The sequence below is a fragment of the Arvicola amphibius genome, chromosome 1 (assembly GCF_903992535.2).
Source record: "Arvicola amphibius chromosome 1, mArvAmp1.2, whole genome shotgun sequence".
Lineage (NCBI taxonomy): Eukaryota > Metazoa > Chordata > Mammalia > Rodentia > Cricetidae > Arvicola > Arvicola amphibius.
The window spans coordinates 198,181,171-198,205,980 of NC_052047.1; the positions used below are offsets into that span (position 1 = coordinate 198,181,171).

At 49.4% G+C, this 24,810-nt stretch overlaps 2 protein-coding genes across 2 annotated transcripts in view; both read right to left on the reverse strand.

The window, feature by feature from the left end:
* Window positions 1-1,165: 1,165 nt before the first annotated feature.
* On the reverse strand, window positions 1,166-8,107 carry C1H10orf82 (chromosome 1 C10orf82 homolog). Its single transcript, XM_038318564.1, has 5 exons — window positions 8,053-8,107; window positions 3,949-4,167; window positions 2,315-2,500; window positions 1,384-1,482; window positions 1,166-1,296 (listed from the first exon to the last, which is right to left on the reverse strand). The coding sequence occupies exons 1-5, from the start codon at window positions 8,105-8,107 to the stop codon at window positions 1,166-1,168; spliced, it is 690 nt and encodes a 229-aa protein (XP_038174492.1).
* A 5,609-nt stretch (window positions 8,108-13,716) lies between these two features.
* Hspa12a (heat shock protein family A (Hsp70) member 12A) overlaps window positions 13,717-24,810 on the reverse strand; it is a 28,308-nt gene continuing 17,214 nt past the window's right edge. Inside the window, exons 7-12 of the mRNA XM_038334088.2 lie at window positions 24,450-24,621; window positions 21,030-21,116; window positions 19,988-20,092; window positions 18,782-19,040; window positions 15,899-16,002; window positions 13,717-14,495 (exon numbers count right to left, since the gene is read on the reverse strand). Of these exons, the coding sequence (XP_038190016.2) occupies window positions 13,858-14,495; window positions 15,899-16,002; window positions 18,782-19,040; window positions 19,988-20,092; window positions 21,030-21,116; window positions 24,450-24,621 (1,365 nt within the window). The 3' untranslated portion in view covers window positions 13,717-13,857. The remainder of the gene's footprint in view (window positions 14,496-15,898; window positions 16,003-18,781; window positions 19,041-19,987; window positions 20,093-21,029; window positions 21,117-24,449; window positions 24,622-24,810) is intronic.

Sequence of the window (24,810 nt, forward strand, 5' to 3'; positions counted from 1 at the left end):
AAGGCTGCAGAGTATTTAGGGGGCGTAGCCTCACTGGAGGAAGTGCGTCACCTTAGGGAGGGCCTTGAGGTTTGATGTAGCCTACCTGTGTCCTGTCTATTTCTGACTGACAATGCAATGTGTCTGACCACCTCATATTCCTGCCTGCCATGCCTTCCCCACCACGATGAATGCTGAACCCCTGAACTGTGGCCACAATAAACCCTTCCACCTTTGAGTTGCTTTTTTAGGTATTTGGTCCCAGCAACTGAAACCTACAGATTTGGACTTCCTGTGTGGTGAAGCCAACCAGCTGGGTGCTGTGTTTAAACATCCCTGGTAATCTCACATAGCTGATGTTTGCCAGCTGGAATCTCTCTGGTGATGTGGGATGTCTCTTTGTATGATGTGAATATGTTTTATAGCCATTAGTTAGTAAAGAAGATGCTTTGACCTGTGGCAGGGCAGACTAGAGCCAGGCAGGAAATCCAAGCAAAGATACATGAAGAAAGAAGGCAGAATCAGGGAGACGCCAGCAGCTGCTGGAGAAGCAAGATGTGAGGTAAGAAGCCAGGAGCCTCATGGTAAAATATAAACTTGTAGAAATGGGTTCATCTAAAATAAGAGCTAGCCAGAAATAAGCCTAAGCCATTGGCCAAACAATTATAATTAATATTAAGCCTCTGAATGGTTATTCAGGAACTGGTGGGCAGGAGAGAAGCCTCAAGTGACACCCTGGGGACTTGGATTATAGAAAACTGGGGTTAGAGTAGGATTTCTGTACCAAGGTTGGGGGACAGGCTACCCCAGGACCCATGTTGACTGACAGACTGATTAGAAGGATTGGTTAGGCTTTCAGAGAAGAGCCTGACCCAACTACACAAGGTTACCTTGGTGTTAGGAGAAGACAGCCCTAGATGGGCCCTTTACTAGGTCAACATATTGAAAATTACCATTAGCCCTCCCCCTCCCCCAAACAGAAGAAACTTATCGGGTTGAGAGGTAACTTCTCTATTCAAAGATGGTCATGGTGACATTGCCAGTCACTCAGAGCACAGACGGTGGTTAAAGAATTATTATTGAATCTCCTCATTGCTCAAAGAATGTGAGGGGCTGGTTTTGATGCAAATGCAGCAGGCTTCTGGACTCCCTGAAGGCTCACATCTCTTTGGGAGGAGGCGGGATTCTATCCCTCCGCAAATTTCCTTGCTGAGGATGGTGGTTCCCCATACACATTCCTGCTGCATGACAGACTGGACCACTGAGCACAGCCACAGGTTCCAGGAGATTGGGAGTCCTCACCTGGGGATGTCCGACCTAAAAGAGAAAGCCTCCATATGAGTGGCACACAGGTGACCCCGAGGAGCAGGGAGGGCAGAAGGAAACAGTGCCTCCCTAGCTTACCTGGCACAGAGGATTCTGGGTATTCAGGTGGGAGACCGTGGCGCTGTGAGACTTTTGGAGACCCATCAGGAGGCTGTGCAGAGCTCACACTATATATTTTAAAGTAAGCAGAAAGCATGAAGTTACTCCTTCTAGTAAGAGGTATAGCATACAGGTCCCGAGCAAGCGACAGTGTGTTTGTTCTATTCCTTACAATCCACCCAACATTCAGAATTACCATCCCCGTTTCACAGATGGTAAACTGAGACACGAGAGTGCTCCAGGGTCCCTGCCAGCTCCCTCTCTTTTAGCACCTTGAGAGCCTGGTTGGAGGTTCTAGACGGGAGCACAGCAGAACCGTCCTCCTCTAGTGAGAGAAGGCTGTCCTCTCCAACAAAGCAAATAACTCCCGGAGAGATGCATGTAGAGCAGGTAGGGGAAAGGGGGGCAGCTGCCTAGCAGGGCGGATCCACCAAATCAACCCTGGGGCACTAGAGGCTATAACCAACCAATCATCCTCATATTTTGTGGTTGTTTGATTTTTTGATTGATTGATTGATTGATTGATTGGTTTGAGACTGGGTCTCTCTCTGTAGCCCTGGCTGTCCTGGAACTCAGTATGTACATCAGGCCCTGATCTCACAGACATGTGCCTGCCCTCTGCTGGGATTAAAGGTGTGCACCATCATGCCTGGCTTCCTTTAGCAGCTTGAGTCTTAAGCCAATGCTGAGACAGACAGTTCTGTCTGTTCTTCTGCTCCTAGCATAGAATACCCACGGCACAGCTGTGCAGAGCATGTTCACCTGCAGGAAGGCCCTGCCATGACAAATGTGCACAGTCTACACACCAGGGCAGTAGCAGTGCTGGGGTGGGCAGGCCCCACTGCCCCTGCTCCCACCCCCTCTGCTCCTTCCACCCTGCAGCTCACAGGTAATGCCAGCTACACTTACTGATCATAAGGTTTCCGTCGTGCCCTCTTAGCCTGCTCCGCCAGATCCAGAAAGTCCTCGTAGCACTTTCTGGCCATGATGGTATACCTTGTGGCACAGCCAAATTCAGTGACCCTGGCTCTGGGCAAGAAGCCTGCCCAGCCAGGGATGGGGGGCTCGTCCAGAGGTTTTTTCATATTCTTGCATTCTGCAAGGAGACAGCAGGGGTCCTGAGGATTTCAGAACAGCCCAGTGGGAAGCACTCCCAAGCTCCCTGGCATATTAACAGTTAACCCAAGAAACCCCCAGGCCACACAGAGATCTCCAGCTGTGTGCCAGCCATCCTGGAAAGGGCTTCTGTCTAGTAGACATCTTATTTCATGCTTTCAGCAGCCACGGAAGCAGATGCCACCGTTAGCTCCACGTGATACTTCCCGGGCAAGTCCTGAGACACAGTCAGGAAGTGTTGGTCCAGGACGCACAGCTCTCGAGTCCACTGGCTGGCGCTGACACTGACTGGCAGGTGTCAAATGAGGCCCCCAAGTCCCAGAATTCAAAGCTGGATGGCACCCTAGGGGACACTTGGTCCATCTTTCTCTGCACAGGAGCCAGGGGGGGTAAAGCAGTTTGCTTTAGGACACACAGCAAGTAACCATAGAGATGAGCTAAATCCTAAAACTTGGGCAGGGAGTCTTTGTCACATTTGTAATATTTTAAAGCTCAGCAAGCATATAAATGATCATCTGTTTTGGATAAGACCCTAAACAATTTAGTATTAACAAGAAAGGCTATCAGCCTAGTGCGTGTGTGTGTGTGTGTGTGTGTGTGTGCGTGTGTGTGTGCGCACACATGTGAGCGCACCACAGTGCGTCCGTGTACTTGTATGTGAATGCACCCACGCACTTGTAGAGGCCAGAGATCTACACCAAATATCTTCTTTTGTTACTGTTGCCTTGTTTTTGTGAGGCTGGATATCTTAGTGATTCTAAAAACCACAGCCATTCTAATCGGCCAACAAGCCCCTGAAATCTACCACGAGAGTACAGCCTTGTACCACCATACCTGGTTTATTTACATGGGCTTTGGGGAGGAACCAAACAGGTCTTCACGCATGCGCAGTGAGTACGCTACAAACTGACCCATTCCCGGACCCTGAATGACTTTTCCTATAGCCCTTTAGATATACACATAATCCAGGTCAAAGTCACATTAAATTAGTGCTGCATCATCCGTCGTTCAGTGTGAAGTCGCTTCCTGCAGAATTAGCACCTAAAGCTGGATTCAAATCTAGGACAGATGTCAGCACCCTTGCCGTGATCCCCGGGAGCCCTCCTAATGGGAGCATCTCTAAGAGCCTCTAACCGGGAATGGCAGTCCCATCCTCACAGGGCTATTGTGTCTGCTCAGAGAACAATGAAGTCCAGCTCAGAGATAACTCCCAAAGGGGCACCCACCGATTCACAAGCTGATGCTCAAAGTCCACTGGGACTTGTCTAGGGTTCTGAGGGGGATGCCAGCCTTCCCCAACTGCCCGGGATGGATCCCTTCTCAGCCACATCCGCTATGCTTGGTTAGGTGCTCTTCCTGGCTGTACAACGGCCTGCTGGGATCTCACTGGACCAGGGCTGAGAGAAGCTGATGTGGGGGAGGCCGTACCCAGAGTCAAGGGGTGATACTTCTTGGCATACTCATGCAGTGTCCACAGCACTGTGTCCTCGGAGCAGATGGGCTTCAGGGCCGGGGTGCGAGCCACACACTGGTTCAGTTCCTGCTGCTGCTCCTTGTATCTCTGCGTTCTCTCCTGGAAGGCTTTCACACAGTGATTCATTTGGTCCTCGTCGGGGCTTCCTTGGCAACTGAGCCATGGTATGAAGCCTGAGAGGGAATCACAGCCCGAGTGAGGGAGCTGGCTATGGCCTGTGAGCCTGCCTCTGTACCCACCACCGCAGCCGCCCTCCACTTGGCTCTCCTCCACTGCCACCAACACTGTATGTTTCCAAAGGCCATTAATACAAACGGTGTTGTTGTTTGCACCGTGGCTGAGCCCTCCCAAGGCTGCAGAAAAATGACCTTGGAGCTGGGGAGGAAAGGTCCACTCTAACAAAGGAGATGACAGTCACACACTTTGCTGGCAAAGCCCCCGTGTCAGGCTGAACAGCAAATGGGGAACGCGTTTAATGGGCCTAAATGATAGTCTGAGGAGTAATGGAAATTATCCATCTTTTTTTCTTTTTTGAGAGAAAGCTTATTTTCCTTGACACTTCCCAAATGCAATCTGGGATCTTTCTTGCCAGACCATAGAGAAATTGCAGGCCCATTAAAAGCAGAGACATGTAACACAAAAAGGTAAATTCATTATCTGCAAGACCCACCCCAGGACAATTTTTCACCATTTCCCACAAAATAACATGTAATCATTACAATTAGAAACGGTAAAAACACGACTATTTATTCAAACAGGATGTGGAATCCTAAGTACTATAATGTTGTCACAATAAAACCGTTTTTAAAAGAACAAATGAGCAAAAACTGGTTAAGGGTTTAGCTTTACGTGGAAAGTAAATAAGTATCTCTCAGTGCCGTACGTAGCTCATTGTTTTTGTTTGGTTTTGGTTTTTGGTGGTTTTTTTTTTTAGGTTTTTTGTTTTGTTTTTTTTTTTTTTTGCCTTTGTTGCTTAAGAAAGAAAACCTGGCTTTGGAGCTGAATGTAGCAGCTCCAAAGCCTGCACCCACAAGAAAAGGCCTTCTAGAAGAATCTAACAGAATGACCTGGACAGGACTAAGGTCACAGACCCCTCATCTGTTATGGTTTGAATGTAAAAGTGTCCCCACAGGCTCATGAGTTTGAAACTTGGTCCCATGAGATTATGGAAACATTAGGAGGTGGGGTCTGGCTGGAGAAAGTGGGCTGGAGGAGGGCTTTAAGGTTTATAGTCCAGCACCACTTCCTGTCCTCTCCCTGCTTCTTGTGTTGTGGAGTATGTAAACTATGTAAAGGTGTGTTACATTTGTTTAATTATGTAAAGGTGTGTTGCTGTTTCACCTTGCCTGCCTGAGGCACCTGACTGGTCTAATAAAAAGCTGAACAGCCAATAGCTAGGCCAGAGTGGGATAGACGGGGCTGGCAGACAGAGAGAATAAATAAGTGGAGAAATCTAGGATCAAGAGGAAGAGGAGAAGCCAGGCGGTGGTGGCGCACGCCTTTAATCCCAGCACTCGGGAGGCAGAGGCAGGCGGATCTCTGTGAGTTCGAGGCCAGCCTGGACTACAAGAGCCAGTTCCAGGACAGGCTCTAAAAAAAAGCTGCAGAGAAACCCTGTCTCGAAAAAACCAAAAAAAAAAAAAAAAAAAAGAGGAAGAGGAGAGGAGAACAAGGAGAAAGAGGATACTCCTGGGGCCAGAAGCCAAGCAGCTGCCAGCCAATCATAGAGACAGAGAAGGTAAGATATACAGAAAGGTTAAAAAAAACTGAGGTAAAATGTAGATAAAGAGAAACAGATTAAAATAAGAGCTAAGATAAGGCTGAGCATTCCTAACCATGTCATGATGTGTCATGATGGTTATGAAGTCTCCATGTCATGATGTGGGAGCCAGTTGGTGGCCTGAGAGAAAAAGGCTGGTAAATCCTGGTCCATCAAAACGTAAGGAGTCCCATGGATGAGCCTCCGCTACCGGGCCTTCTTGACCATGATGGGTTGTAGATCAAACTGTAGCCAAAATAAGTATCTTCTCCTTTATGGTGTCCTTCATCAGGTGCTCAGTCAGAGCAACAAGGAACTCTGGACTATTTCCCCAACCCTGGCAATCAACATTGTCATGTCTGTCCTGTGATGTCATGGAGAGAGCCACAGAAACTGAAGGCCCTTTTTGTAGTGCATCTTGACCACCAAGGCCTACTTTGATCTAGACATTTATGTATGTGTATGCATAAACATGACACATACCTAGTTACACAGACATCTCAGTGAGTGAAGCATGCATATACTGGCTTCATTAATTATCACAATGATCATAGAGAGCACCCAATATGATATGGAGCATGGTAACCCCAAACAGACATATCCAAGTCCCTAATCCCTGATACCTATGAGCATGGTCTTCTGGGGAACTGTGGCCTTAGAAAACAGAATTAATGAGCTAAACACAAGATCATTCCACATTTAAGCTGTCACTAAAGCCAAAGTGTCCTTAATGGGGGTGGGGGAGCTGGAGGCACTTAGACTTTACATACATGCATTTGAAAAATCAGTGATGGGCCAGCTGCCATTGAATAGAATTGATCCCTTATTTGCAGTCTTGTAGACAGTGGGAAAAGGGAGGTGCGAAGTAAATCTGAACTGTAGGAATCCAAAGCACATTCTCTTATCTAGCTAGTAGGGCCAGGGTGAACCTGAGAAGCCTTGGGATGTTTTCATGCATAGCCCCTATGTATAAAAAAAAAACTGAGAGCCCACTGAGCATGTCAATTATAGGGACGTTCACGGTTCTCAGTAACCTAAGAAGGAAGAGTCTTTAGAAATAAAGGCCATCGCTTATATGGGACTGACATAGGGCCTCTACATCTATGTGACAGTTGTGTAGCTTGGTCTACTTGTGGGACTCCTAACAATTGAAGCAGGTACTGTCCCTAACACTTTAGCTGGCTCTTGGGAACCTATTTCTCATACTGGGTCTCCTTGCCCAACCTTAATACAAGGGAGGTGCTTAGTCTTATGGCGACCTGATATGCCAGGCTTTGCTGACACCCATGGGAGGCCAGCCCCTTTCTGACCAGAGACAGAAGAGGAGTGGGTTGGAGGGAGGGGAAAGGGGAAGAAGGAGGGAAAAATGCAGCTGGTGATGTAAAATAAATAAAAGGAAAAGAAAGAAACGGGGACCAACTGTCGTTGTTTGTCAAAGATGAAAGTGTTTCTTAGACATAGGACTTTCAAGGCTATGACCTCAACAGGGCAGGTGGCCAGTCTCCCTTTAGAAGACATGGGAAGGAATGAAAAAGTAAGAGCCACCTTTGTGGGAGACTTGGAAAAGCACAACTTGGGAAGGACAGAGCCCTAACTTATCCACCTTTGTCTATCAAAATGTCTCTCCTGATCCACAAGGCACCCGGCAGATATCACATGCTTCCGGTAGGAACTCCTAGAGGGTTTGGCCTAAGTGTTTCTTCTCAGTTATCCAGGACTAGCTGCCACCTTCCTGCAGCACTGGGTCCTCTCACTGTGTCTTAGAAGCTGTGGTGCTTACACTGGCCCAGTTGTTAGCATCCAAGCACTCCTGGCCCCTCCCCTTGAGGACCTGGCACAGGGGGTCACCTCTAGGTGCAAGGCAGGCAGTATCCTGCACCTTTAAAAGGTGGAACTCCACCTATGTCTTCCTCTTCCTCCTCCTCCACCTCTTCCTCCTAGTTCTCCTCCTGGCCCTCCTCCTCCTTCTCCTCTTCATCTTCATCTTCCTCCTCCTTCTTCCTCTCTCTCTCTCTCTCTCTCTCTCTCTCTCTCTCTCTCTCTCTCTCTCTCTCTCTCTCTCTCTCTCTCTCTCCTCTCCCCACGAGGCTACTCTGTGTTCCCTTTCTCTCTCCCCTTTCCCTTCCCATCTCCCAGTAAAACTCCCTACATAAGCTCTGTCTGCATGGCATGTCGTCCCTCACCTGCTGCAGTTTAGACACATCCATCAAGGTCCAATCTTGTGCTGTATCGTAACACAGACACAGACAAGGACCAAAATAGGCCAGAGACCAGAACCACTATTACAAATGTCACTTACCACTGTATCCTGGTGTGATGGGCAATTTTCTCATGAAGGTCTCAGGAGACTCCATTTTACTCTGCCAGTGAAGGGAAAAAGGCATGAAATGGTCTTGAGTCCCTACCTCGAGGGCTTAGGGCACTTGGACAAGAGTTCTTGAGAGTAAAAAAAATGACGTCGTTGGGCGCTGAGACTGAGAGGTAGAGCCACCAGAACACCCAAAGCTAGTTTGACAGAGTTAAGTTAGTTATAACCCTGAGACCTGATACCAGGGGCTCATTACCTTTCGTGTTCATTGCAGATCTCCACCTATGAATCCAGAGATACCCCGCCTACCACCCTTCCATCCATCTGCCCACCCACTCACCCATCTAATAAAACCATATGCATATACGGCCATGAAACGGACAGATTGTGAATATAAAGAAGAGCAAGACTCAGGAGCTACCATGCCAGACTCATGAGACTTGCGTGAGGGGATGGTAAGAAACCCATTTCTCCACAGTCCACTCTTAATTCAGGTTTGGTAGCGACCTGTGTTGCTAAATCCCTTTTCTCTTAGACTGACATCTGGAGACACTTTGGCTGTCATAACTAGGGTGTCAGGATGCTACTGGTGTCTTGCAACTAGGTCCCTTCTCAACTTTATTCAATGCAAATGAGACCCCCACAACCAAAGTTTAGACCAATTCTGGTCTTGGATCTAAAAGCCACAAAACAAACAAACAAACAAACAAACAAAAAACTGGCATGGAGTCCAAGGAAGGGATGAACGAGGTGATGGGTGCCCATTCTAGTACCAACTATATAGATACCACCTGTGTAGCAAAGCCCTCCCCCTCACCAGGGATCACTAATATCTCCCACAATGGGCCAAGGTTTGTATATGGAGTCTATGGTTCATCTGTCCCCTATCCTGCCAAGCCATGGCCTCTCTGTAAAGCGACACTTTTGTGGCCAGGAGATTGTTTCAACTCCCTTGAGTCAAGGGGAGTATGAGCAAAGACTGCTCAAGTCCTAGGGGCAGGATATGCTATCAAGCCTGCTCTTACCTGAGCAGGCCGAGCACCCCCAAGGAACTAGGCAACACTGCCTGCCCGCAAGCTCTATCGGGCCTTTGTGCGCTCACTCTAGGTGGGCGGGCAGGTTCTAGATCCATCCGGGATATTTGGGGTTGGTCCCGCCCGATACGTGGGCGGGGGACGACACCAGAACCAGAACCAGAAAGTTTGAAAACTCTGCATATTTGACCGCTAATCCCTCAGCGGCTGGTCCTGCCTGCCCTGGTCCCAGATGTTTGCCCAATTGCCTGTAGCTTGGGTGCTTCATTCGCACCAGGGGAAGCGGAACCGACGGCCAAAGGGAGGGAGTTTGCAGTTCCTGTTCTGTGATGTGGACTCACAGAGGATGCGTGCCGAAAGCCACCCGCACCCCGCACCCAGCCAGAGGTCGCCAGTGGTCTCCCTCCATCCCTGCCGTGTGAGGGCCAGCAGGGGGCGGAAGGCATTCTGGAAAATGAAGGCCATCTGTGTCCATGTTGGCTTCAAAACACAGGCACCCAGCCTAGTACACCCCTGCAGACGTCGTTCTCCGTTAGGAGGGCTGGGGTTTGTTTCTGTTTTCTCCCCACAAGGTTCCGGGACACAAGTGCTTTACCAAAATGAAGGTATGCTTGGGGAGTTGTCTTACTCCTTTCTAGCAGTGTTTTTTTTGGGGGGGGGTGCGGGGAAGATGGCCTGAGCCATCAGGTCATTTAGCTGACGCCGCTGAGTGAGCCTAAAGGGGCATGGATGGCTTCTGCCGGGCTGCAGCTCACCTACCTTTTCAAGCCCTTGGACCCCTGGGACCACACCTCAAGCCCTCCAGACACTTCTAGAGCCAATTTAGCATTCGCCCCAGGGGTAAAGCCTAGGAGGAAGCCAAGAATTTAGGCAGCTAGCCTATGCCTGCCGGGATGCCCCGGGGCAGGCACCACCCAGGCCTCTCACACTCTTCACTAAGGCTAATCAGCAGTTGTCTCTGCCCGTCTGCCTCCTCTCTAGGTAAACCACTCCTCCTGTGGAGGAGACAGTGCCCTGGGCATCGATGGAATGTTGGTTCCCAGCAAGGGAAGGGACTGTTAGTAAAGTTTATACCCCTGAAAGAGGACTTAGAGTCAGGAGGAAGTTGGTAATGATCCCCCAGTAATTCCGTCTATACGCCCCGAATGAGGAAAAACGACTCTAGGCCACGTGAAATTCAGTTTCTCTTTATTAGAATCTGTGAAGACAGAGAGTTTGCAGACACCGTCCTGTCTAGTTGCAGACGGCTGTGGTTCTGTGTCGTTTGGCTCTACCTTGTAGTGAACAGGACTCCCTGCGGCTGAGATCTTAGGGTACTGTTCCACAGTTCAAACGGATGAGAGGTGGTAAGATATCATGGCCAACAACATTTGGACGAGCCACCCACTTACGCCATTCCCCAGCGTGTGCGTACTTCGCAGCCTAATCACAACGATTACATCACTACAATGTGAAATTCGGTCATCGATTAATAATAATGCGTTTTGACTCCTGTTTAATATTGGTGCATGCAATTCTTTGCTACCCTGGCGGTTAACCAGACCTGGACGCTAATTAGAAGCTAAACTTGGTCTAAATAACATTCTAAGGGTAGGGGGCAGGCAGGCTCTGTAACCTGGACTCAGCCATCGCGCCCCAGGACCTCTTAAAAAGCACCCCCTCTTTCCTATTGTATGTCACCCCCTCTTTCCTATTGTATGCCACCCCATCTATCAGTCTGCATTTAGGGATGCCTGCTGTGTACAGAAAGGAGTTCAGTAGCCAGATAATATACACAAAGACCACAGACGCCCTAGACCTTTCTAAATTGGGGAATGTGTCCCAAGTGTATGTATGCTGTGCTCTGATACGATTATGTCGGCTGGGGTAGGGATAGACTGGAGAGCTTCAGTTGGAGTTTGGTGACTGGGGCTGCATCTCTGGGCCAGAAGGAAGTCGGTGAAGTGACCGCTCCTTCTCCATCATCAGTTTGCTAAGACTGCAGATCTCTTGTCAGCTCATTTAAGCAAAATAGGAGCAAGGAGATAGACCTAGCATAAGCTGAGGATGCTTTATGTTAGCCAGGAAAAGAAGGGCTGAACTGTCCTGCTCCTGCTTACTTACTAAACCCAACAGAAACTTCAGCTCATGTACCGTCTGGTTCCTCTGATCATGAAGGGTACCACACTTTGCCTTGCCAGAGAGGAGAGGTCAAGAGCCCTGCAAGACACACAGTGTCAACACTCAGTGTCTGGGGAGGCTCACAGGCCGGTGTGCTCTGCTCTCAAATTCTGGGCAGGAGCTGTTCCGCTTCGGGCAGGGCGTGCAGGTGTGGAAGGTCTGCTGAAGCTGTCGGTCTGGGTGGTCTGTGTGATCAGAGTACTCTGACCCAAGGCACCTCTGACTATTGCTCAGTCTTGCATACATGTCCATGGCATGACATCAACACGAACAGTGATCAGTGAGGGTGATTGGGAGAGGAAGCTGTGGAGCTTACAGGCAGCAGTGTTATTAACCAAAATTCGGAGTATCCTCCGTCTCAAACAAGCGCACGGTAGAAATAAAGATTCTGTACAAGATTCTAGTGCTCTATTTACATAAAATTATATCTATTATAACAAAATTGAAAGTCTGTTTGAGGACTGTGGCCAGAAACACCAAAAGAGAGGCCCATGAGCTTTCAAGGCAGAGTTAGCGGGGGAGTCCTAGCAAGCATCCTGCTACCTGGATTTGAGACCCCACCATTCGGTTTGGGATTCCCATTCTCATGTTCTATGGTTTGATAGCATTTTCACATTCCAGCAGGGAATTCTGCAGCAAGTGGTGTGAAAAAGACAACAAGAGGTTGGAGTTCAAAATGCTACTTAAAATCTGCGCATTGGCTATGATGATGGGTTCACAAATCCCACTTGCATTTGAAGTTCCCTTCCCTCATTCTGTACTCATTCACTCATTCATTCATTCCATAATGCACGCCTCCAGTGACCTGAAATCAGAACGAATTCCAGCAGGTAAGAAAGGCAGCTTTGAACAGATCAAGCGGTTCCTCATCCTCGGTTGGCTCCGGAACGTTGGCGAGACTGGCTTTGGCTTTGCACAGAGGGAAGGCGAGAGCACAGAACCTAGCTGGCTCCTTGGGCAGCTTCATTCTCAGGGTTCCTTTTGTGACACTCTTTTCCTTCTCCGACCCTTCCAGTGAGGACTAAAAGGGTGACCCCACCCCTCTCGTAGGAGGGCCAGGTGTGTGGGTACACACACTCTTCCCTAGGGGGCTCTGACGGGAAGGTCTGAGGCCACTGTGTGGTCTGTGGTCACTTCAGCTCTGACAAAAATCTCAGGTTTGAACTTCTCGCATGCGAACACGAAACACGCAGGTCCTGTCTCTCCAGAGTCAGCTCTGGCTTTAGGGGTTAGATTCAGACCTGCTCCTGACAAGCACCCAGGCGATTCTGAGGCAGGCGGGCCACAGACCTGCTTTGTAAGAGGCTACTCTCATTTGCCAGGTCTAGGTTTACATGCCGTTTTTAGGTGAATTTGAAAAGCTGAAGATTCGATCGGGACATTTCACGGAACAGAACCCTCTTTTGTATTTCCTTATTGGGGATGAAGAATAGTTTCACTGAAGGTGTGCATGGTTTGCAAGGTGGTGGGGTTGCTTTGGAGTTCTGGGCTTGGTGATACATATAAACAGAGCAAATAAAAACTTCATTTTCTCAAACAAAAGTCCTACTAAACTCACCTATAATTATGCAGGACCTCTGAACTCAAGGTTTGTTGTTCTGAGAATTGCCATCTGATCTGAATTTTCATTTACTGGGTTTTCAATGAACCCCAGTCAACTGTGGTCCAAAAATGTGTAACAGTATAGTATAGTAAGATATGCTGCGATAGACCACATTCGTACAAATTTTATCAAAGTGTGTTTTCATAATTGTCCTATTTCATCATTAGTTATTGTTGCTAATCTCTGACTACTTTATTAAATTGAACTTGATCATAGGTATGTAAATATAGAAAAAAAACATAGTATATAGATAAGGTTTGGTACTATCCACGGCTTTGGGGAACCTCGGATGGGTCCTCTACAGATAAGAGGGGACCGTTGTAATGTGGGGTCAGTCACAACTCCTCAGTGTGCATTTCCACCAAAGGAAGCTTTACCTGCTCTGGAAAATGGAGGTATCAGCACCCTTGCCTCCACCCTGCCCCTCCCCCCATCCTGGTTGAGTTAGCCAAAACCGTCCTTCATTGAGCCTCCTTGGAATTTAAACTATTCGAGAACCTAAAATAGTGCCCGGTGTGGGCAGTCTTCTCCCACCAGTGTAAAAGAAATACTGTAAATTGCGGCTGAGTCACCAAGAAGACGAGATTGAGTGCAGGAAACTGGTACTTCCCATCCTCTGAAGAGGACCCCTCCTGGCTCAAAGGTCCCGCTTCACACCCAGAGAGCTGGCAGAGGGAGTCCTATGTCCTCCCTCACAGGGTCCTCTGCATGGCAAGCAGGGCTGTCTTACCACTCAGGAACCTGTGAGAGCTGGCTGCTTCAGGATCTCTGAACTTCCTATTTCCAGACCTTGATACTAAATTTCTGAGTTTTTCTGATTCCAATATACTCTCAAAAAAAAAAAAAAAAGGTCCTTAGTTAATTCTCTCCCTGGTTCTTCTCATCTTTCCTACTGGAATTCAGGTGGGCGATGGCAAGGGTCAAGGTCAGGGGCAGAACAGTCAAGGTCAGCGGATGCAGAGGAGTCCCGGGGGCTCGTGGTGGGAAGGGGTGGTTACATTAGTAATTTAGGAAGTCGATCCCCACTTTGACACTCTTTGAGGTGGCTATATCAATGGCTGTGGCCTTGATCTCAGTGTCCCCAAACTGCATAAGGGTCTGGATTTCCCTGCGGGCAGGCACCGCTGCACCACTGGTCCCCGTGAGATCCAGGCGGAGCGTACCACACTTTCTCACCCCAGGGTCAGTGATGAAGCTGACGTCATCGTGCTCGGAACTGTAGACATTGATGACGATAACCAGCTGGGAGGGCTTGGCGGGAGTGTAGCTGCGCTTGACCAGCTCCCCCAGGGCCACCGACTGGTCGGCGGAGATGAACTTGTCAAAGACATCCGTGCACCAGCGGGTGCCGTCCTTCACCAGTAACTTCTCGGGAGGATGTTTCCCCTCCACGTAGCGGTTCAGCACGCCCACGCCGTACGTGAGGGGAGACCGGCGCACCTTGATGACAGCTGGGTCCAGGCCAAAGAGAACAGCGCCCTTGAGGATGGTGAGGCCCACATCCTGGGGGATGATGATCCTGCACTTGTCACCAAAGGCAGCCTGCACTGCCTGCTGCAGAAGGGGGGCCTCAGCAAAGCCACCCACCAGGAAGAGGAACTTGACCGTGGACACCTCGGGCTTCTGGAACAGGTCCCCTGAAAGGGAAGGAGAAGGGGAGATGGGATGACCCGAAGCAAGACAGCAAGGGGGAAACGCAGTTGTCTGAGTCTACCGGGAAGGGGCAGGGGTGGGGGGACAGCTAACAGTGAGCATCAGCTGGCATCGGCTTTGCCGGAACTCATTGAACTGAGTTTGTATTGAGCTAGTCTTATGAAGAAAGGTTTCTACACTGTATGCCTGGGAACAGAGGCCAGGGCTGTGCCAAGTAGAAGCCTAACTTATCAGAGGTGGTGGTGACTTTAATCAGAACTCACTCATCATGACAATAGTATCCCTTTAAATATGTGATCCAAGCTGTGAGAAACAGTTGTGTCTGACAGTCCCAAAGGTAGGTGAGGGATGTATAAATGGTATGATGTTGGATCCTGGAAAAAAGATATCCCCATCAGGTTACTGTGTGTCTCTGGACGAGGATAACACACAAGATGACAGCACAGACTCCTGTCTTGCTGGAACCCTTCCTTGGTTCACAAAACAGTTCCTTCTTTCCCTGTGAAGCTAGGATTCCTAAGTTTCCCCAATACTCCAGACAAGATACAGTTCCGGGGCTTGTCACTCTAGACTAGTGTGGCTTCAGACCTTCAAGGCCAACGTGAAGCCCAGGTAAGGGCAGACCCTCAGCTGCTCAGCTCTCCAGAATGAGAGGCGTCCAGCAGCCTCCCTCATGATGTGCCCAACCCCTGCCTGTAGGGATAGTTTGTTTGTGATCTAAAAGCTTGCCTGAAGATCAGAGTGCAGAGCTAGCCACACTAGTTAGCCATAGAGGCCAGGTGGTGGCACACACCTTTAATTGCAGCACTTGGGAAACAGAGGCAGAGGGATCTCTGGAAGTTCAAGACCACCCTGGGCTACATGAGACTGAATCTGTCTGAAAGAGAAACAGAGCTCACACAAGAAAGGTGATCCTATCACTTGGGATCACAGGCCTTAAATCCTAGCTCTAGGGAGGTGGAGACAGGAGTTGATACGGCTGGGCAGAGAGGAAAATAAGGTGGGAGGAGACGGGAGCTCAGTGCAGTCTGAGGATTCAATCTGAGCATACAGTCTGAGGTTTCGTGGAGAGGCAGCCTGAGTTTTTGTAGAGACAGCATTCAGTCTGAGGATTCATAGAGACAGGATCACCCCCTTCAGTCAGAGCATTGATAGAGATAAGAACAGTGGCTGACTGCTCTGCTTCTCTGATCTTCAGCACTAACCCCTGTATCTGACTCTGGGTGTTTATTATTAAGACCAATTAGAAACTGTGCTACCCCTGCCCACTCCAGAAGCCTCCATCCCTGTAGTTCCCAGATCCAGGTCACCTACCAACCGGGCTGCCTCAGTCCTGTCCCTGTTCCCAGCTCTGTCCCACAAGTGGCCAAGACTCAGCGGTACTTACGGAGGTGCTCGATGATGCTGTCGATGGTCGGCTTGAAGAGGGCGTTCATGGCGTCTGGACTCATCCTCAGCATCCCCTGGGAGGACCACTTCACAAAGTCCACACTGGGAATAGTAGCAAGAAGAACGGGCAATGAGTGAGTGCACAGTGCACAGACTGTTCTGCATGGATGTGCGGCCTGACAGAATATCTGTCCCATCATGATGACAAGGTGTGTTAAAGTCAAAAGCATTCTTGGGAATCCACTCAACTGCCTGGACCTGGACCCTCGGAGACCTGAGAGCTAACACTCGTCTGTTTCTCCCTGCTCTATCCCAGCACCAAACGTCCCCCCAGTATAATGAGGGTCAGTGTCTAGCACAAGAGATGAGGGGTAAATAGAGGCCCTCTGTCTTTCATTTTGAAGGATGCTAGGATCTGCTTTGGTTTTGAGACAGGATCTCACCGTGCAGCTATAGACTGGCACCAAACAGAGAGTCTTCTGCCTCTGCCTCCTCTAGTGCTCAGATTACAGGTGTGTCCTACCACACCTCTTCTTTAAAAAACGACTGGAAGGAGGAATCGCCATTTACCTTTTTTTTTTTTTTTTTTTTTGAAGTGACCAAACCGCCAAGGTAAAATCTTTTTACGTGTGCTCCAGATATGCCAAACAGAAAGGGCAAGACAGTGACATGGTAAGTGTGGGTCCACCCCAATGAAAGCGGGCACAGGCAGCGGTCCTCAGTGGGCGCTTACACCCCAGGGAGAGACAAGAAGACTGCACGTGTTCCAGATGTGGTGTATTGGGAACTCGCAGCATCTGCAGAAGAACTGTCCAGGGTCGGCTTTCAGCGCCCTGACATGGGAGAGGAGGATTCGCGGAACCCTGCCCCTCCCTGAGAATTATGGGTAGCAATATTGCTGTGGGGATGGGGGGCGATGTTTTGCTTCCAGTGATATGACAGTAAGATGCCGGCGTTCCTGTAAGTAACCTTTCACCAATGCTCCCGTATACAGTCCTGATGAAATTGGGCTACACACACACACACACACACACACATACGCACACACACATGCACACATACACACACACATACACACACATACATGCAGACACATGCACATACGCACACACACATGCGCATATACACACACATACATGCAGACACACGCACATAGGCGCACACACATGAGCACATACACATGCGCACATGCACACACACATACATGCAGACACACATGCACACACACACACATGCGCACATACACACACATGCGCACATACACACACATACGCACACACACATGCAGACACACACATACGCGCACACATACACACATACGCACACATACATACATGCAGACACACATACGCACACACATGTGCACATACACACATACGTGCACACACATACACACATACATGCAGACACACACATACATGCAGACACATACATGCAGACACACACATACATGCAGACACATACATGCAGACACACACATGCGCACACACACATACGCACACACGTGCACACATACACACATACATGCAGACACACACATACGTGCACACACATGTGCACATACACACATACGCACACATACATACATGAGACTGGAAGAGGAATGGTAGGAAAGAAGGGATGATCAAAGAGAGGGGAAGAGAGAGGGATGAGGGAAGTGCTGGCTGGTTTTAGCGTCAACTCGACAGAGGCTAGAGAAAATGTCCCATCAGATTAGCCTGAATTTTCTTAATTAGTGATTGGTATGGGAGGGCCCAGTCCACTGTGGGTGGTGTTGCCCTGTGATATCAGTAATTTTTAATATGATCTTGTTATGTTGCCCAGGCTGGTCTTGAACTCAGGACACACCTGCCTCGGCCTCCACATTGCTGGGATTACAGGCATGTGTTACCACGTCTGGCTCAAAGGCAATTTTTTAAAAGATATCAGAAACTTAGGGTTTTTTTCCTACTTAAAAATTATCAGCTTTAATCCAAATTTTCTACATGGGTTCATTTTGCAACAAATTGAGCTGTAATTGCAGGTCAAGGCCTTGAAGAAGCAGGAAAACCAGAATCCCCCTGGGGTTCACTCACCTGGAACACACCAAGTCCTATGCTAGACACTGCTATAGCAGCTGCCTGTGGGGTGTGAATCACAGCGGCCCCCATAGGCTCAGAGATTTGACTGCTTAGTCGTGGCAAATGGCACTATTTGAAAAGTGTTAGGAGGTGTGGCATTGTGGGAGGAAGTGTGTCACTGTGGGGTTGGCTTTGAGATTTCAAAAGCTCATGCCAGGCCTAGTCTCTCTCTCTCTCTCTCTCTCTCTCTCTCTCTCTCTCTCTCTCTCTCTCTCTCTCTCTCTCTCTCTCTGTCAGTGGATCAGGATATAGCTAACAGCTAATTCTCTACCACAATGTCTACCTGCACGCTGCCATGCTCCCTGCCATGATAATAATGGACTAAACCTCTGAAACTGTAAGCCAGCCCCCAATTAAATGTTTCCCTTTATAAGGGTTGCCTTGATCGTGATGTCTTATCACAGCAATAGAACAGTGACTAAGACTTCACCCAAACAAAATGTCCCATTTTCATAAAGCTATTCTTTTCTCAGGGAACACACCAGCGGACACGTAGACCATACCTTCTGTGACCTGGGTATTACCCTAGGTGCCTAACAGATAGGAATTCATGTTACTCCCACAGCAACCCTTTGAGATAACAAGAATTATTGTCCCCATTTTCCATAGTAAAATTTAGATTGAGGCATGGATAAATTGAGTCACTTGCTCAAGAGCACACCATGCATAGTGTCAGAACCCACGGTCCACACCCGATCTCTCTTGTCCTGTCAACGCTGCCCACCCCCAGACTCTCTGTAGCCCAAGGTGAGCCAGCTTACTTGCTCTTCCTCAAGGCGTGCTCCACGCTGTGCCCGCGGAACTTCTTGTAATAGTCGATGAAGGAGAAGGGCAGTGTGATGTTCAGGGGATTCGTTCGGTCTGGCGCAGCGGCTCTTTTGCGAGACTCAAAGGCGATCATTAGGTCAACCCAGGCCGCCGGGCGCTTGATCTTGAACTGTTCGATAAAGTCCTCTCCAAATATTTTACAAAGCAGCTTTTCAAATTCATAATCTACTCCCAGAGATCCATAGGGTCCGCCTGAGAAGAGAAGAAAATGGGAGCCCACGGTGTTAGAAAACCAAATGCTGAGATCCAGGCTTTCCCTGTGTCCTCTGGGGCCCAGAACACTGGGGCCCACTTGGCACACAGACAGCAGCTAACCATCCCCGCCCTCACCTCAACACCCTTAGGTTCTCATTATGTGGATTTCCCCCTGCAGCAATCTAACAGTCTGCTTCAATCTATTTCATTATTAAATCAATACAGATAACGAACTTCAAAAATCACAGTCTTCCATCTGAGAAAGCCCACGGGTGAGGTCTGGAAAACCAGAAGGACTTAGTTAGGCCCGTGCAGTCTGTTGATGACATCACCTCATCTGTGGATGACATCACCTCATCTGTCAATGACATCACCTCATCTGTCGATGACATCACCTCATCTGTCGATGACATCGCCTCAGCAGACATCCCCTCCCAAATGGAAAGGTATGTTTCATATTTTGGTGATCTTGATCTAGGTGTAGAACTCTGGCCTTGGATTTCAATCAGAGGTGATAACAAGCTCCAGGCGAGCCTGGTAAAACTTCAGTAACAGCCAGTTTGGCAGTTTGCTGCCCAAACTCAAGAGGTGGTTTGTCTTTGAAAGAACACTGAGTAGACCTCGCTTTCCAACTGTAAACAGATGGAAGGGTCCTCCACCACCCACAGTCTGAAATGAGTGAACAAGAAAAGGCTGGAGTCGGGGGCTGGAGAGATGGCTCAGAGGTTAAAAGCATTGCCTGCTCTTCCAAAGGTCCTGAGTTCAATTCCCAGCAACCACATGGTGGCTCACAACCATCTGTAATGGGGTCTGGTGCCCTCTTCTGGCCTGCAGAATATTGTATACATAATAAATAAAATATTAAAAATAAATAAAATAAATATTAAAAAAAAAAAAAGAAAAGGCTGGAGTCTGGGAAAGCTAACCAGCCAGCTGGTTCTCACCTGTCGCTTTGTACAGCTCCTTAAGGTGCCCCTCCGGTAGGCGTATCTGATGGACCGTCAGGTCTACAGTGCCTCCACCGCTGTCGACAACCACGTACTTGTCACCTGGCATGAAAGACAGCAACCTGTGAGACACACCGCGCATCTGTTCCCGCTCCAACACGCTGGTGGACGAGAACTTGGACTCAGTTACTCACATCAGCACTGCCCAAGAGCACAGTGGTTTTTTTAATTAGCAGCATAGCAAGTTACTCGGTAACTAAGAGAATGCAATCATGCCCGTCCGGGAGGGCGGGCTAAGCATGGATGAAGAAGAAGCAGGCGAGAGACTCTAGAAGACCGAGGCATTCAGGTCACACAGGGCTGTGTCCCCGCCGCATCCCGTGACATGCACTCCAACATGATGTAGGTGTGTCTTCTATCTATCTCATGATTTCATTGGTTAATTAATAAAGAAAACTGCTTAGCCTGATAGGTTAGAACATAGGTGGGTGGAGTAGACAGAACAGAATTGTGGGAGAAAGAAAGCAGAGTCAGGCAGACGCTTCAGGCAGTCGCCATGCTTCTCCTCTCTGAGACAGACGCAGGTTAAGATCTCTCCTGGTAAGCCACCACCTCGTGGTGCTACACAGATTACTAAATATGGGTTAAAGCAAGATGTGAGAATTAGCCAATAAGAGGCTGAAACTAATGGGCCAGGCAGTGTTAAAAGAATACAGTTTCCGTGTAATTATTTTGGGGTATAAGCTAGCCAGGAGGCTGGGAGCAGGGCGGCGGAAACGCGGCCCACTGCTCCTCACTACACCAACACAAGACTCCCTCCAGAACTGGGGAGCCTTATCTTCCTCCGGAAGAGTGTCTGCATGGTTTCTGATATGTGGAACTCCAGCTCCCAGAAGGGTGGCCCCTGAGTGAGTGGCCTTTAAAGCCCCTGCCACTGAGCATCTCCCCAAAGTGCAAATGTGATAAATATGAATGCATTTTTGCAGGCAGTGAAAATAGATGATAATAAGTAGGGGCAAAAGACATCCCGACGCAATACCTTCCTCCAGCTCAGACCAGATCTCTCCTATGACGTTCTCCACCAGGAAGGTCCGACTCTGCCGGTTACGCCGAACGTGTTCCTTAGCTGGCGGCCAAGAGGAAGAAAGGGGTCAAGCATGAGAAAGCATGAAAAAGAGATGCTTGTCTGCAGCTGCTGGAGACACCGGCATGGTGGGCTTGAGGACGGAGCATTTACTGACACTGGACCAACAGGATTAATATACACAACATCAAAAACCAGAAAGCCAGTTCCTCTGAGGGACGAAGCACTCATCTTTGGCCATTGCCCCGAGGAGATTCTTGGCCGTGGCGACCGTCTTCTGGGGAGTGGGTTAATGAAATGGGCCAGTTTCTCAGAAGCCCACAGTGTACTAAGTGGGCTTAAGCCATTTCATTCACATCAAGGAGCTTTGGAATGCCGGGAATATTTTGCTCATAGGAATCTCTGTCCTGCAGCTTTTGAAGACAATGCACACTTCTGCCACATGGGGGCGCTTCAGCCACAAGGTAGCATCTGAACCTAGGGAATCCCAGCTCTTATCACCAGGATACCCAGGGGACACCTCTGCTCGTGAGCTGAGAGGCTGGAATGCCTGCCTTTGGGACAGATAGGGCATGAATAACCATCCTGGGCTTAGCTGAGAAGGGTGAAGTCATGGGACTGGGAAATCCCCAGATTTCTTGTCTGGCAATATGAATCCTCAGACCAGAGGCCCCCAGGGCTTTGGAGATCTAACAATCCCCAAGCTTGGAAAAGCAGAACAATGGGCCATGAAAGGTACTGAGAAAAGATATGTGGGAAGCAGCCCGCCACAGCAAAGTGAGCTTGGGCGCCAATCACTTAGCCCTTTGGACCCTCAGTTTTCTCATCTATAAAATGGGGATATCACTAGCTGGTCTAGGTTTCTCAGGGGCCTCCCTAATACATCCTGCTCGTCTACTGCACACCTGGAGTGACCGCCTGCACACAGTAGGTGATAAGAACGGCAGAACACCTACTATGAGACGTGGTGGCCACAGAATGACAACCGTGACAAATGATTGTCGAGAGCAGCTCTGGGGTGGGTGACAGAGGAAGGCTCTCCTGCCTCACCTCCCTTCCTTGCCTCCCTCCCTCCCTCATTTCCTACCATTCTCTCCTTTACATCCCTAAGGTCCCCTGCTCCTTCCGTGCTCATTATTTGACCACACCCAGGAGTAGTGTCTGCAAACCCAGTCGCTCCGGGGTAGATCAGCAAAAGCCCAGCTGGCTGCAAGTTCTTCAGAGCCTGGGTTAGAGTGGTCAAAGGGGCACCCTAGGAGGGCCCCCCAAACTTGGGCTTCTCTCCTTTTCCCACATGGGCTCCAGGTGAGCTACGTTAGACCAGAGGTATGGCTCAGTGGCAGAGCACATGACTTGCATGTGAGCAAACAAGAAACAAATGTCTCAAGCCTTGTAGCATGGATCCGGTTTGCTAAACAATTTAGATGGCCACAAAATGGAATTCATAAAAAATATCCGAGAGAAGGCAACAAAGCATCTTTTCCGTCCTCGAAGAATCATCCCAGTTTTTCAGGTAGATTAAGTCCAAGATTGGACAAATGTATCTTTTATGAATCCCATTAAAACCCATCAGGAGTAAAATAATGTTCCCTGCAAACCCTGAATGGTGGAGGCTGAATGCCTGCCAGTCCCTTCCTTCTGCTGTACCCTCTATCTACTGAACTGTGCTCACAGGAACCCACGAGCATGTCCGATGTCCCCTGGGGTCCCTACAGCACCCCACCCCCGGGAGAGCCAGTCCAACACAATTACAATGCAAGGCTGACACCTAGAGCCCTGCCAAGGCCTGCTGGTCATCAGTGAAGGCTCCAGACACCAAGCCCCCTCCCCACCCCTGCCGTGAGTGCACACAAAGCCACGGGACAGATATGACAGAACGGCAATGGGGAGACATTACAGATTTGAGGAAAGGAAACCCAAAGACAAACCCTGAGGAAGGATCTCAGCAGGCGCCTTCTGAAAACCGAGAGTCAGTCTTAAACCATATGTAAAAGCTGTGCCAAAATCAATAGGCCCTGCTATGATTTTTGAACTCTGTTTTTGAACTGAGAATTAGCCTGTAAGACACAGGCTTTGTCTTCTTTCCAACGAGACAATGGAGAAAGTGCCTTTGTGCATTTGAAAAGATAAAGCAACCGGGTTCCTTGGAGGAAAAGGGTGGTCTTGGCATCCCTTGGCAAGGCCAGGATGGCCATCAATGAGGATAAGGACTAACCCAGCCCTTGGGCATACCCCTCCCCGTACCCTAAACTTCTCCAGCTCAAGGGGTTGGGTTGCCCTTCCCTATATAATTTAATCATTTTGGTGGCTACAAATTTTTTTTTTTTTTTTGTACCTTTGGGCCTCCTGGTTGCTGCACTTGGTTCCCTTCTCTTTCTCTCTTCCCCCTCCTCCTCTCCCCATACGGCACAGCTCAGTCTGGTCAAGTCCACTCTGGACTCCCCCAGGTGTCTCCGCCCCTGCCTCTAGCTACTCTCTCCCTTTTACCTCCAGTGAACCCTCATCTCCTTCACCATACCTAGGAGCAGTTGTGTTCCTTTCAATGTTTCCTTTCCATTATTTTTTTAAATTAAGATCTAAGTTTAGGTCAGGCAATCCTCACTAATGACCTTTCTAACCTCTTCCTGGGCCTGGGCCCTTCCAGGGCCACTTGGGTGTGGACATGGGTAGAGGGTGCGTTTCTGCCCACCTGGGAACTCAGCAGAACTCAGAGCTGGGTGTACAGCATCTCCTGACACATACAGTGAGCCGGGTTAGTAGCCAAGCTTTCCATGGTGCTTTAGCCATGACCTCGTCTCTCTAAAACCTGGAGCCCTGGAGAGACCCCCAGAGCTAGATCCGTGGAGCACACAGCTCTGGGGACCAGGACAGTCCATTTATACAGGTTACTACTTAAGGGGGTAGCTCCTTAAAATGCCCAGGTTGGGTCAGACTGAGCAAGGGCTCCTTCCCACAGCTGAGAGTACATCTCTAGGGTCAGGACAAATCAGCCACTTTCCCAGCTATGGCATCTAGGGAGCTCCACGCACCGGAGCAACCCAGTGTTGCAAGTAGCCAACAGTCTCAACGGAGGAATTAACATCAGGCACGTTGAGTTAGACTGACTCGGTGAAAGACAAGACAGTCTCAGATCCTAGAAAAATGCAAGGCTAAGAAAGACTCTCAGGTCGCCCTTGGGTTCGTGGAGAGAGATGCCCCCAAGGGGAGTGACAAGCTGAGGTAAGCAATGCTTAGCTTATGGGGAATCCTCTAGGGGCCAGGTAGGAACACCAAGCAAAGAGGGACCTGCTCCACCTTCCCCGGGGGGTGTCCTGCCCCTGGCAGCCTGGGCTTGGGAGGGGCGCGCAGAGGGAGGGAGAGAGAGAACAGAGGTACCCTGTGTGAACCCCGCTCCTACTGTGTCACTGGAGCTGTACCCATTGACCACCGCCTTGCTGCCAAGCTCCATCATCTGGTGCAGCCGCAGCTTCCGGCAGTAGATGGAGGCGGCCTCGGGCTCCAGGGCAATGATGAGCTGCTCCGAGTTCTCGGGGGAGGCCAGGCCCGCCTGGAAGAGAGAGGGACAGAGGCTGGAGCTGGGGTTCCCGGGGCAGGCCTGTTCCGAGGACGCCACACCCAAGGAAGGAACAGAGCCATAAACTTAGCTTGTGTACGGGGACATCTCCTCCACAGCCCTCTGCAGGATTTAATACTGGGGGTGGCCAGGCATTGACTCCCCCCCCCCCAGACTTCTCTG